Here is a 13,186-nt window from a genome sequence, read left to right as displayed (position 1 = left end):
CCATGGAGGTGACCACCGTGTCCCCCCCTGCCAATTCACCCACTGATAGACACGATCTATGTGAGACAGATGCCAGCGATGTGGCCATACACAGTGTGACACTGCTCATCTGCCTCTGTGGGCTGCCTGGGAACGGGGCTGTCATCTGGGTCCTCGGGTTCTGCATTCAGAGGGACACCATGAAACCCATCACTGCCTACAACCTTGACCCGGCCATCATCAACTTCCTCTTCCTCATCTTCATGGTCCCCTCCGCTCTGTTCTTCCTTCTGGAGGATTTCTCCTGCTCTGCCATCATGTCCCCAGCATACATTCGCTTCCTTTTCCTCCTCTTCCGGATGTTCTACAGCGTCGGGCTGTACCGGCTGACAGCCATCAGCATCGAGAGGTGCAGGTCCGTGCTCTGCCCACGTGGGCTCTTCTGCCACCTTCCCCAGGACCTGTCATGGGTGGTGGTGAGTGCCGGGCTCTGGGCCCTTTCCATCACTGTCATTGCTGCCATTTCTGCAGTGACTTCCCTGTGCGAGTCACAGGAAGGCAAGCTCTGCCGGGGGGCTCTCATCTCCCTGTACATCCTCAACTTCCTCGTCTTTGCTCCATCCGTGGTTATTTCCAGCACAATCCTCTTCATTCATTTCAAGGGAAGCTCCCAGCAGCAGCGATCCAAGAAGCTTGACATCATTGTCTTCCTCGCTGTGCTCCTCACTCTCCCCCTCAGTCTCTGGAATTTCCTGCAGCAGCTCGGCTACACCGCTGTGTTCCCCCGGCTTCTTCTCCTCTTTGCCTGCATGCACAGCAGCATCAACCCCTTCATCTACATCTCAGTAACAAAGTGCTGGAGGCGCTGCTCCATGGAGTCCCTCAGGGAGTGCCTGCAGGAGGTCTTTGAGGAGCCAGAAGAAAGCACTGCCCCCAGTAATGATGCCACCAGGGACTCAGTGATCTGAGTCTGCTGAGCCCTTCAACTGCCCCCATGCAGGAGCATGGGGCAGTGATTTAGCATCACCCTCCACCTTTATTCCTGCAGGAGAAGGGAGCAGGGGCACTGACAAGGGCCATGTGGGACAGTGCTCCGCACAGAGCACATTGGAGCAGGGCTGTGCTCCTCCCTCATGGGTCCTAGAGCGCTGTTCCCCAAACGGATCCTTCCCAACAGGGCTGTGATCCCAGAATTCCCCCTGGCACCTGGTTCCTGCATCCCACTGAGATCTGATATCAATAAACAGCACTGTAAACCCTGAGCCACCTTTGCCCCCTCTGCCAGCGCCTCCCAGCTTCCTCTGGCTGCTGCTGCCAGCCGGGAATGTGGCTGGAGGGAGGGGACAGAGAGGTAGTTAGCCACAGGAATGTTGTGATTGTTTAGAAATTTCATAATGAACTATGTTTGATTAGTCAAGGCATATTTGCCTGTGGTTTTTTAGCTGGTTTTGATTTAGATCTGTGTTGGCTGAGTGTCAGTAAAAAACTCTATCGACCCATACCCCTTAGAGAACTTATCGATAGTTGGAGAGCAAAATTCAATGAAGTATTTTTAACAGTTATGATATAACTAGAAAATAATTGGATGTCATAGAATAGGAATGATATCTTGAGAGAATTAGGAATTCAGAGGCCTATACATGCCAGAAGACTTAATTAATTAATTGCAAGTGATAAATTGTAATGGCAATAAGAGAGCCATTTCCTGGGCTTGTACACCTCAGAAAATGTAATCAGTGGTAACTGTCTAACCAAGACATCAAATTTAATAAAACATTGTTTACTGGAAAATGTTGCTTTGACTTGGACCCCTGGTGCGAGGACACGAGGCTTGACTCCATGTTGATCAGAAGGCTGATTTATTATGATACATATTATACTAAAATACTACATTATAACTATACCAAAAGAACAGAGAGAAGAAGATCAGAAGGCTACAAAGACAAGAATAGAATAGGAATGAATAACAAAAATCCTGTGACTGCTCACAGCCTTGGCACAGGTGGCTGTGATTGGTCACTGATTGAAAACAATCCACATGGACCAATGGAAGATTCACCTGTGGCACTCCACAGCAGCAGATAGTTATTGTTTACATTTCTTTCCTGAGGCCCTCAGCTCCTCAGGACAGGAAAAATCCTAGCAGAGGCTTTTTCACTAAAACTCCTGGCAACATCTCACCCTTTTAAATTATTAAGTTAAATAGAAAAAGAAATGTTTGCAATCTCTTCTACTGGGCCCTTGCAGAAGAGAGAACAAGCACCTCTTGAGGTTCATCTGTTGCCAATCAAAATCTCAATCATCTGCTGATGTGGAATGGTCAGGGAAATTCTTCACCTGTAAAACATTCAGGGAAATTCTTCACTTATCAAACATCTAATTATATCATATCACTATAACAATCTTAAAATATAAGAAAATGCAAAGAACACATGCAGAGAAAGTTCATTGTTTCAAGTCCAAGCAGCTGAGTTTCAGAACAGAGTCCATGGACTGAAGATGTTCTTCTTTGACATCTCTGGAAGTCCCCTTTGGTCCTGAAACAGGCTTGCAGAATTCTGAAACAAAGAACTGCTAAAGATAACAAGAATTAGCAAACAATTCATTGTCAGTCATGAAACAATTCAGAGAAAATTCTGGAATGCCCTGGCCACAGCCCTTCATTGAACCACTTGGGCTGAGGCTAATTTTTGGCTTTTCAATGCTTTTGAGCTGCTAGCTCTTTCCACTTTTCTTTATAAATTTTTTTTTTTTTTTTTTTTTTTTTTTTTTTTTTTTTTTTTTTTTTTGAAAAGAAGAAGAGTAGCAGCAGCAGAGGGTCTCTAGGACCCTTGGGTGGCCCTGGTCCTGGTGGATGGACCAGAGAACCCAGACCTGGCTCACAGAATGGTGGCCCAGGTCCCTGTGGGGAAAGCAAAGTCCCCAAACCCAGCACTGGACGGGGCAGTGGCCCCGGCCCATGAAAATGAGCCAAACGGCCCAGAACCGGCCTGCAAGGCGGGCTCTGCATGCTCAGAACCTGGCAGGACCATGCTGCCAGTGTCTTCAGAGCAGAAATGACCCAATGCTTCTTCCCCCCAGCAGCACCGGTGCACACCGGCAGCTCGGGAAGAGAAGCTTTCTCAGGAATTGTCATCCCAGATCTGAGGGTTTCTTGTCCCCAGAGCAAGCGAGCAATGCTGGCTTTGCTCTGTCTCTCTTGCTCCTGCAATGAAAATGCCACTGCTCCTGCATTCTGCCCCTCGGCACCACCCCCATCCCCACTGGGCTGGGAACCAGAGGCAGATGCCACAGGAGCCAACTCCCCCACGCCGCTGGGGCGCTCGGCGGGAGGCAGGCACCCCAACCCCCAGGGAGAAGCCCCCGACCACACACGAAGTGACCCAGAAACCATACTGATTTTGAACACAGCCAGCCGAACTGCTCCTGCAGTTAGCTGGAGGGCCACGCCTCCTCCACGGAAGGACAGGCTCTTCGCAGGGTCTGATGCGAACGATGGAGCTTCGGAAACCTGCGGGACAACTGGGGTGGGTGGTGCGGGCAGCACGGGCGCTGGTGTCGACTCTTGAGACGATCCCGTGGGCTCAGCACCATTCTCAGCAAGCTCTTGCACTGCAATTGGATCGGCAGGGAGCGGCGGGACAGGCAGGGGCGGCGGGCTCGGCACGGGGTCGGCCCGCGCAGGCACCGCCTGCACCGTTGCGAATTCAGTTGCCGGCTGGGATGCAGAGAAAGAAGAAGACACGGAGGCAACTCCTGCAGCTCCCGGGGACAGCAGCACAGCCGGGGAATCACTGTTGTTGATCGCGCTGCCTGGCAACACGGGCGGATCGGCGGGAGGCGGTTCCGGGTGCCGCGGCGCAGGCGCAGTCATTAGAGCCGGTGGAGCTGGCCCGGGCGGCTGCGGAGCCGGCTGAGGCGGAGCCTCCGGCTCCGGCGCCTCCTGCGGGGCCGGCTGAGGCGGAGCCTCCGGCTCCGGCGCCTCCCGCGGGGCCGGCTGAGGCGGAGCCTCCGGCTCCGGCGCCTCCCGCGGGGCCGGCTGAGGCGGAGTCGGATCCGCCCCCTCCCGGGGTGGGGGAAGCGGAGAGTTCCGCGGTGGAGCGGGCGGGGCCGGCCCGGAAAGCGGCGGGCTCGGCTCCCCATCCCCCCCAAGAGAAGGAGCGGGGGTGGAAGGCAGATCTGTCTGCTCCGAGGGAGCAGAGAAAAACTTTTGCTCAGCTGTGGGCTGTGCGGGGGGGCTGCAAACCCGCGGTTCGTCTTCTTTGAGAGGCTTCTTTCGTGCTGAACCTGGCGGGGACAGCAAGCGACTGCGCGCCTGAGCCAGGATGTCCCTCGCATTGTGCAATGTTTTCAAATTAAAAAGATAAATGTATATATGCACTAGAAACACCTCTGGGTAGTCAACACCCTGGCCTAGTGCCCAATGAAAAGCAGCGTCCATGAGCTCCCATAAATCGAAATCAAGGGAGTAGACGACATTTGTAAAAAATCTATGAAATTTTGCCCATTTGAAAAACTCATAACAATCTCTCTCCCACTGACGATAAGGAATTCTGTTCCTGTGTCCCCATCTGCACCAGAATTTAATAACTTTCTCCTCTGACGCAGTAAACGGAACCTGAGCTTCCGAAGGTACCTTTTCCCAACTTTCCTCCCACCTTTTGCGAATGGCAGGATCTTCAGGAAGGGAAAAAATAACAGTACCTTTAGACAGTGTCCTTGTGGATCCAGCTGTGCAGCTCTGCTGCTCTGCGGTCTCTGGACACAATCTCCAGGAAAGTCCAACAGGTTCTCGTGCTTGCCTTGGCTGTGAACTCTGCCCATCTTCAGGGTCTTGTTTCTTCAGCTCCAGGCTAGATTCCATGGTCACTCTTGGGGTGACCATCAGTTTCACACGTCCAGGGGTCACCAATTGTTGCTTTGACTTGGACCCCTGGTGCGAGGACACGAGGCTTGACTCCATGTTGATCAGAAGGCTGATTTATTATGATACATATTATACTAAAATACTACATTATAACTATACCAAAAGAACAGAGAGAAGAAGATCAGAAGGCTACAAAGACAAGAATAGAATAGGAATGAATAACAAAAATCCTGTGACTGCTCACAGCCTTGGCACAGGTGGCTGTGATTGGTCACTGATTGAAAACAATCCACATGGACCAATGGAAGATTCACCTGTGGCACTCCACAGCAGCAGATAGTTATTGTTTACATTTCTTTCCTGAGGCCCTCAGCTCCTCAGGACAGGAAAAATCCTAGCAGAGGCTTTTTCACTAAAACTCCTGGCAACAGGAAAACAAACTGGGTTATGCATTAAACTAAGAGAGACTACATATTCTGCTAGTAATTAAAAGAAACAAAATACCTATACCTTGATGCAATAAACTGGGAGCATTTTTGGGTGCATCTATTAAAAAATCATGGATTTTGTAGTGTGAAATTGGCCAGATAATACTGGCTTTCACATTTATGTATTAGCCTATGCATGTTGTTATTGATGATGAGTATCTAGAAATCGTATCAATTATAACTCTTTTTAGCTGCATGTTTGTCTAATATAATCTATCAGCTTAAGAATGCACTGTATTGCTCACAGAATAGTAGTGTAATGAATATAATAGCTATGTATCACTTGTGGAAATAATAGTGTGATTAATGTACTGTGTTACAGACCTCAGCAAAACATAAGATGTGAAAAAGGCTTTTGTGTAACTAAAAACAGTGTAAGGCCATCCACTCACCAACCTGTCCAAGAGATACCCATGACACAAACCAGAGCACTGGAGGACATTAGAGAATACCATGTTAAATTTAAGGAGGGCATACTCAAATCTCATCAGAGGATGTGAAACAGCAGCATGGAGACACAAGAAGAAATAAAACATATTGACCTGACACCCAGAATGTCATGCAGATAAGCCAGAGGGTGAAAAGGAGTTCCCAAAACATCAGAAAGTTCACAAGAATGTTTGAATAATCCATGAAACACATGAATATACATGCATCTCAGCAATGTAACAGTATAAAAATAACCTTCTCTGTATACACACCACTCCCCCCTTCCGTGTTCTTTGACTGTTGGCCAGGAGCAACCCAGTGCTGGAAATATGGTCCTTTTTTATCATATTACTATTACTATTATTGTTATTATTATTATTAAACATTAAAAAACTCTAAGCAGTGAATTCTGTTTTTCACAGTAATGTATAAAAATACCTGAAAAGTGTTCTTTCTTTGAACTTGTCTATGGCAAGTAAATTTCCAATATGTTCAAGAATTTGACTCAAAATTCTTACTAGTCCAACACTCTTTTGCTGTTAGACTTAAACGTCTTGGTGTCTGAGGGGACACAGCCATGGCTTGTGCTCCCTGGAATATCCATGATCCCCAATGCCCAGAGCTGGGCTGGCAGCGGCACAGCCAGCACGGACACGATGGCCCAGGGGCTCAGCATTGCCCACCCCGAGTGCTCTGTGAGTGTCACAGCAGAGATCTCCCCAGAGATCTTTAATTTTTAATTTTGTGAGCCAGGTGCAAAGGTCGCTCTGCCTTCAGAAATTCTTCCTCTCCACGGCCTTCAGCTGCTCCCTCAGCAGGCTCAGATGGTGCAGCAGCAAGGAGAGGAGGAGGCCATGGTCCTCAGCACGGCCACCCCTTCCAGGAGCAGGGTGACACCTGTGTTTGTCACTACGGGCTCCACAAGACATTGCCCACCTCCCTGGGACATTGCTGAGGTTTCCAGCCCCACCACATCCACACCTTCTCTCCAGCCCCACCACATCCCACACCTTCTCTCCAGCCCCACCACATCCCACATCACCCCACCACACCTTCCCACCAGCTCCATCATGTCCCACACCTCCCACACCAACCTCCCACCCCACTCCCCATGCAGCCCACCCATTCCCATCCTTCCCATCCCTCCCAGCCCCGTGCCTGAGGCTCCAGTCCCTGCCCAGGGGCTGCTCACCCCAGGCTGCCCCGTAAGGCTTTGGGGCAGTGCTTCTCTTGGATTGGCCCCTCCCCAGCTTCATCCCTGCTGTCCAGCCCCCCAAACTCCTTTGGACAGAAACAAGAGGCAGTAGAGGGATGGCTCCACTGTCATTCATTGGGGCAGAGGAGCGTGGAATTGCCTGGAGGAGTGGAAGCACTGCTGGGAGTCCCGTGTGGGGCAGGAGAGGAGTGGGGATGTCTGGAGGGGAAGGCAGCCTGGGGGGAATTTCTAGAGGATGTCAGAGGAGGGCACGATGCCTTAGGATTTTAGCCTTTCTATTTTTCAAATCCTGTAATGCATTAGTGCATAACTCTAAACTCCATATAAAGTGTTTGTTAACTGTCTTCACCTTTTGGTCAAATAAAACAATCCCTCTAGGCCTGAATTCAAGGACACTCTGCTGACTGAGGCTGGAAAAGTCAAGAAAAAAGTGAATTGGGGGAGTGCAAACTGGGGGTAAATGACTGCATTACCTGAAGCTGTAATTGGAGGATTAACCCCTGGTTTGTTAAGGGACCAAACTCATATCTGTCTGAAAAACTTGTGACCATTGTCCATTTTGGGTGTAACCCCTCTCGGAGGCTTTCACTGCCCAAGGTGAACCTTCTGAAGGCCTTTCAGAAATGCCTGCTTTTATTCTCTTCCCCTTGTCTGGCCTCTGTCCCTGGGAGCCACCCCAAGGCATCAGGCAGACAGGGGCTGGAGGGGGCAGGAGGGCTCTGGGTGCCACCAATGCCAAATCTCCCACTGGACAGCAGCAGAGCCCAACAGGCCACACGTGCAGCCAGGGAGTGGCCTCTGACTGGGAAACCACTGGGATGGGATGGGATGGGATGGGATGGGATGGGATGGGATGGGATGGGATGGGATGGGATGGGATGGGATGGGATGGGATGGATGAGGAGTGATACCAAAATCAGACAGAATAATGTTCCTAACACCAACTAATGGTGTTACCAAGGGAAATATTAGGCAGCAGCACATGCAGCAAGATCTTGCCGGGGTCGGCTGTTACTTGTGTCTGCCCCAGCACGAGAAAAGGTGGTTCTGGGGAGGCCGCGCTTTCGAAGAAGGAGTCTGGACTCTTGCTTTTCGGTCTTCAGTGGCGTTTATTATTTCTTATCTACAAAGTTTTTCTGTCTGTCCAGCCGAGGTCTGATCAACAAGACAGCCAAGGGCACTCTCTCCCGCCCACAGGGCGGTTGTCTCTTTTATAGTGAAAACTACGTATTAGATATTTACCTTCAATTTCCAATACTTTCTGCCCTTGTTGGCAAGTGCACCTTCTCTATGAACCAATCCACACATGCCAACATCATCCTGAACATGGATGCCAGGGAGAAGAAAGAAGAAGGACAGAGGGCACACCCAAATCCCTCCATCTTAGAACCCTTGACCCTCATGTACAGAATTTCAAACCCCCCTGTACAACATACAAAACCCCCCTGTACTGTGCTCCAAAATTTTTTCCTTCACCCTGTGATTCCTACTTAAACTTTTGTGGCCCGTAGTTCTTCATAGAAGGTTGGCAATTTCCTCTATGAATTAAGGTCGAATTTCCAGGTGTCTTTGGCTTCCTGCCAGGGTCTCCGAGCCCCTGCCAGGGCTTTGAGACATCCAGGGCATCCAGAGAGGTGCTCTGGGTTCCAACAGACCTCTCCTTATTTCTGTGTGTGTTTTCAGACTTTACAACAGTGTTTTTATCGACTTTAATCACACATAAGACATTAAAATATTTTTTCTTACCTAACACATAAACACTATTTTCCTAGAACTCATTTCCATGCATCCAATTCCTACTGAGCATCATTTGATGGCCCTGGAGGACGATTCAGAGGGGCTTCTGCTGGTCTCATTCCCTGAGTGCTGTGATATTACAGGAGACCCTGCCTTGAACTTTTCCTTTGTCCATATGTTCTTGCCTCTTGTTACAGAACTTGCCACAAAACCATTGCAGGCCACTTTATCTGTTTCTGCACCAGCTCCAGCCATTTTAATCATCCTAGGTCCACATCTTTACATCCTTTTATCTTTCAACGCAGTTAGTTCTAAAGCAATTTCAGGGGAGTTGAAAATGTTTATTCTCTCTTATTTATCAATCCCCTGCCAAACAGCCCAACCCTCCCACCTCCCTCTCCCACACCCCCATTTCCACCACCCTCCTCCCCTGCACATCTCACTCCTCCCCACTGAATCCTTCCCACTGCAGGGAGCTGCTGAGGAACCGCATGGTCCATCCCTGGATTCTCCAAGCACTGACTGCCCATCCACTCTGACCACAGCCAGGAGCCACATCCCACTGCCTGCTCAGCATCCATCCATGGAGGTGAGCACCGTGTCTCCTCTTTTAACCTCACCCAGTGATGGACCTGGCCAGTGCGAGATCAAGGTCTCCAGTGTGGCCATGCACATTGTGACCCTGCTCATCAGCCTCTGTGGGCTGGCTGGGAATGGGGCTTTCCTCTGGCTCCTCCACATTAATACCATCACTGACTTCAACTTCCACCAGGCCGTCACTGACTTCCTCTTCCTCATCTTCATGGTCCCCTCCGCTCTGCTCTTCCTTGTGGAGGAACTGTCCTGCTCTGCTATAATGGCCCCAATGTATTTGAGCTTACTTTTCCAGCTGTCACTATTCTCCTACAATGTCGGGCTGTCCCGGCTGATGTTCTTCAGTATTCAGAGGTGCAGGTCCATCCTCTGCCAGTTTTTCTGTGGTTGCCAACTTGCTGAGCGCCTGCTGTGGGTGGTAATGAGTGTCCCATACTGGGCTTTCCTCTTCATTGTCATTGCTGTCAATCCAGTGGTGACCTCCCTGTGCGAGTCACACGAGCAGGAACAATGCCAGGTGGCTCTCACCTCCATGTACGCCCTCAGCCTCTTCCTATTTGCTGCACCCGTGGTTGTTTCCAGCACAATCCTCTTCAGTAATTTCAAGCCTGGCTCCCAGCAGCAGACACCCAAGAAGCTCGACATTGTTATCATCCTTGTTGCACTCTTCAGTCTGCCCCTCAGTCTCTGGTCTCTCCTGCAGCAGCTCGGTTACACAGCTGTGCCCTCCCAGGTGGTTTTCCTGCTCTCCTGCATCACCAGCAGCATCAAACCCTTCATCTACTTCTTGGTGGGGAGCTGGAAGAGAGACTGCTCCATGAGGAGCTGCTGGAGACACTGCTCCATGCAGAGCTGCAGGAGGCACTCCTCTGTGCAGTCCCTAAGGAAGGCGATCCACAGGGTTTTTGAGGAGCCAAAAGAAAACATTTCCTGTGGAGATGATCTAACCATGGTCACTGGAGTCTGAGTCTATTGATCCCTTGCACTGCACTGCTGAAGGACCCTGGGACAGTGGCTGAGAGATTCCTTGAGTCTCCTGGTCAGTAAATGCCCACAGTGTCACCCTCCCTGTGCTGGGGCATCCCCAGCCCCTTTCCAGGCTGCCCTGGGCTCCGATCCGTGCTTGTGAGGCCTCAGCCTTGAGGAGCAGCCCCTGGGCTCAGCTGCTCTGGCTGATCAGAAACACCCTCTGCTCCCAGGAACTGCTGCTGTCCAACCACGTCCTGGGCCTTTATCAACAGCCTTGGGAATTGTTTTCCTTCCCTGAAGGCCACAGCATCCCTGCTCTCCCACTTTCCCAGAGAGCTGCCTGCCCGAAGTGTGGCCAGGGTGAAACATTGCTGTGAGTGACGCCCATCCCTTGGGCCTGTGAGCAGCGGCCCAAAAGGAGACCCTTGGAGCTCTCCTGGGCCCAGCAGCGCTGAGCAGAAGCTCCCTGGGAGTGGGGCCTCTCCGAGCTGGGATCTCTCCCGTCTGCTGCCCTCGGCTGATCCCCGAACGCCGACGGCTCCTGGGCCGATCCCCCAGTGCTCCAGGCCCAGCCCTTGGCCCGGTGAGGAGATGCAGAGGGATCCCCAGGGAGCATTTGCCCCAAATCCACTGCAGGCCTCCCCCTCTGTTTCTGCACTGGCTCCAGACAGGTTTATCATCCTCTGATCTCCTGAGGAGCACCCTGGAGCTGGGCTTTCTTCCTCCCTCCTTGATCCTAGAGCAATATGACCAGGAGGAGCAGAGACATTGCTGGGAGTCCTGGCTGGAGCGGGGCAGGATCAGGGTTGTTGGCTGGAAAAGGGGGCTCCGGGGATGGTCTGGGGTGTTGAAGGTGGTTTCAGAGGGGTCAGGAGAGGCTCAGAGGTGGTTGGAGGAGGTCTGGATACCAGAAACCCCGTATCTCCCCACTAGAGGACAGCAGAGCCTGACAAGCCATGATTGGAGCTCGGGAGCGGCTCCATCTGGGAAAGCTGTGGGATGTGATAAGATGGGGTGAGGATGGAGAGCCTGGAGGGAACGGGGAATGAGGAGCAGGGATGAGGGATAGAATGGAGAGCAGCTCAGGGTTGTTTGGCCCTGAGCAAGTTTTGGCAATGATCATGGAGGTATTACCATATTGGCACTTGATTCTGAGAAGCTCCCAGCTGCCTCACCAACACTGCCGGCACTGGCAGCATTCCAGAGCCGCCAGCACCACCAGCATCCCTCTGCTTCTGGAGGGACAATGACCCCTAAGGGAAGAGAATCAAGGAATGTCAGAAACCGTTCCCTTTTGGGAAAGGGAAGGCTGTCAGAGAATGGACATTCTCCTGGGAAGGAGTGTTTCTAATCAGGAGGAAATGAGGAGCCATTCACAAAGAGGTTTGTTTGGATTTGTCTGTTTGTTTGTTTGTTTGTTTATTTGTTTGTTTGTTTTGCTTTGTACCAAAAACCATAAGGCTGTTTAACTCTGACCTAGGCAGAGTTGGAAAACCACTTCTGACTGCTGTGTGACACTGCTGAGACTGAGTCTTGGGGAGCAACACCAAGACAGGGCACAGAGGGACAGGAGTGGGGAACTCCTGGTGATCTGGGGAATTCCTTCTGCAAGATACTGACCTGGGAGCATCCACTTTGGGATATGGATTCCATAAGAGCAAGAGGTACGTGTCTTGCAATGTGTCGTCACATTTTAGTCAAACAAAACAATTGCTCTAGGCCTGAAATTCAAGGACACTCTGCTGACTGAGGCCCAGAAAAGTCAAGACAAAAGTGAATTGGGGAGGGCAAACTGGGGATAAATGACTGCATTACCTGAAGCTGTAATTGGAGGATTAACCCCTGGTTTGCAAATGGACCAAACTTATATCTGCCTGAAAAACTCATCACCATTGTCCATTTTGGGTGTAGCCCCTCTCGGAGGCTTTCACTGCCCAAGGTGAACCTTCTGAAGGCCTTTCAGAAATGCCTGCTTTTATTCTCTTCCCCTTGTCTGGCCTCTGTTCCTGGGAGCCACCCCAAGGCATCAGGCAGACAGGGGCTGGAGGGGGCAGGAGGGCTCTGGGTGCCACCAATCCCAAATCTCCCACTGGACAGCAGCAGAGCCCAACAGGCCACACGTGCAGCCAGGGAGTGGCCTCTGACTGGGAAACCATTGGGATGGGATGGGATGGGATGGGATGGGATGGGATGGGATGGGATGGGATGGGATGGGATGGGATGAGGACTGATGCCAAAATCAGACAGAATAATGTTCCTAACACCAACTAATGGTGTTGCCAAGGGAAATATCTGGCAGCAGGACATGCAGAAAGATCTCTCCTTATTTTTGTGCAAGTCGTCAGACTTTACGACAGTGTTTTTATCCATACAGAGACGTTAAAAGACGTTTCTTATCTAGTACATAAACACCATTTTCCTGGAACTCATTTCCATGCATCCGCTTCCTACTGGGAGTCCTCTGATGGCCCTGGAGGTTAATTGAGAGGGGCTTTGGGTGGCTGTATTCACTGAGTGCTGTGATATTAAAGGTGACCTTGCCTTGAACTTTTCCTTTGGCCATGTGCTCTTAGTTCTGGTTACAGAACTTGCCCCAAAACCATTGCAGGCCACGTTATCTGTTTCTGCACCGGATCCAGCAATGTTTATCATCCTGGGTCCACATCTTTACATCCATTTATCATTCTGCCCAGTTAGTTTTAAAGCAACTTCAGGGGAGTTGAAAATGTTTATTCTCTCTAATTTATCAATCCCCTGCCAAACAGCCCAACCCTCCCAGCCCCCTCCCATCCAACCACTTACAGTGCCCTCCTCCCCTGCACATCTCACTCCTCCCCACTGAATCCTTCCCACTGCAGGGAGCTGCTGAGGAACCGCATGGTCCATCCCTGGATTCTCCAAGCACTG

General features: G+C 50.8%; 2 protein-coding genes across 2 annotated transcripts; both read left to right on the top strand.

The window, feature by feature from the left end:
- The first annotated feature begins 2 nt into the window (after window positions 1–2).
- LOC135302167 (mas-related G-protein coupled receptor member H-like) lies at window positions 3–1,469 on the top strand. Its single transcript, XM_064422628.1, has one exon. It carries the CDS (start codon window positions 3–5, stop codon window positions 945–947), a length of 945 nt encoding a protein of 314 aa, XP_064278698.1. The 3' UTR covers window positions 948–1,469.
- Window positions 1,470–9,299: 7,830 nt separating this feature from the next.
- Window positions 9,300–10,403, top strand: LOC135302166 (proto-oncogene Mas-like). Its single transcript, XM_064422627.1, has one exon. It carries the CDS (start codon window positions 9,300–9,302, stop codon window positions 10,275–10,277), a length of 978 nt encoding a protein of 325 aa, XP_064278697.1. The 3' UTR covers window positions 10,278–10,403.
- Window positions 10,404–13,186: the final 2,783 nt, after the last annotated feature.

Source organism: Passer domesticus, chromosome 6 (assembly GCF_036417665.1).
Source record: "Passer domesticus isolate bPasDom1 chromosome 6, bPasDom1.hap1, whole genome shotgun sequence".
NCBI classification, from domain to species: domain Eukaryota; kingdom Metazoa; phylum Chordata; class Aves; order Passeriformes; family Passeridae; genus Passer; species Passer domesticus.
This window is presented reverse-complemented; position numbering and strand designations above follow the sequence as displayed.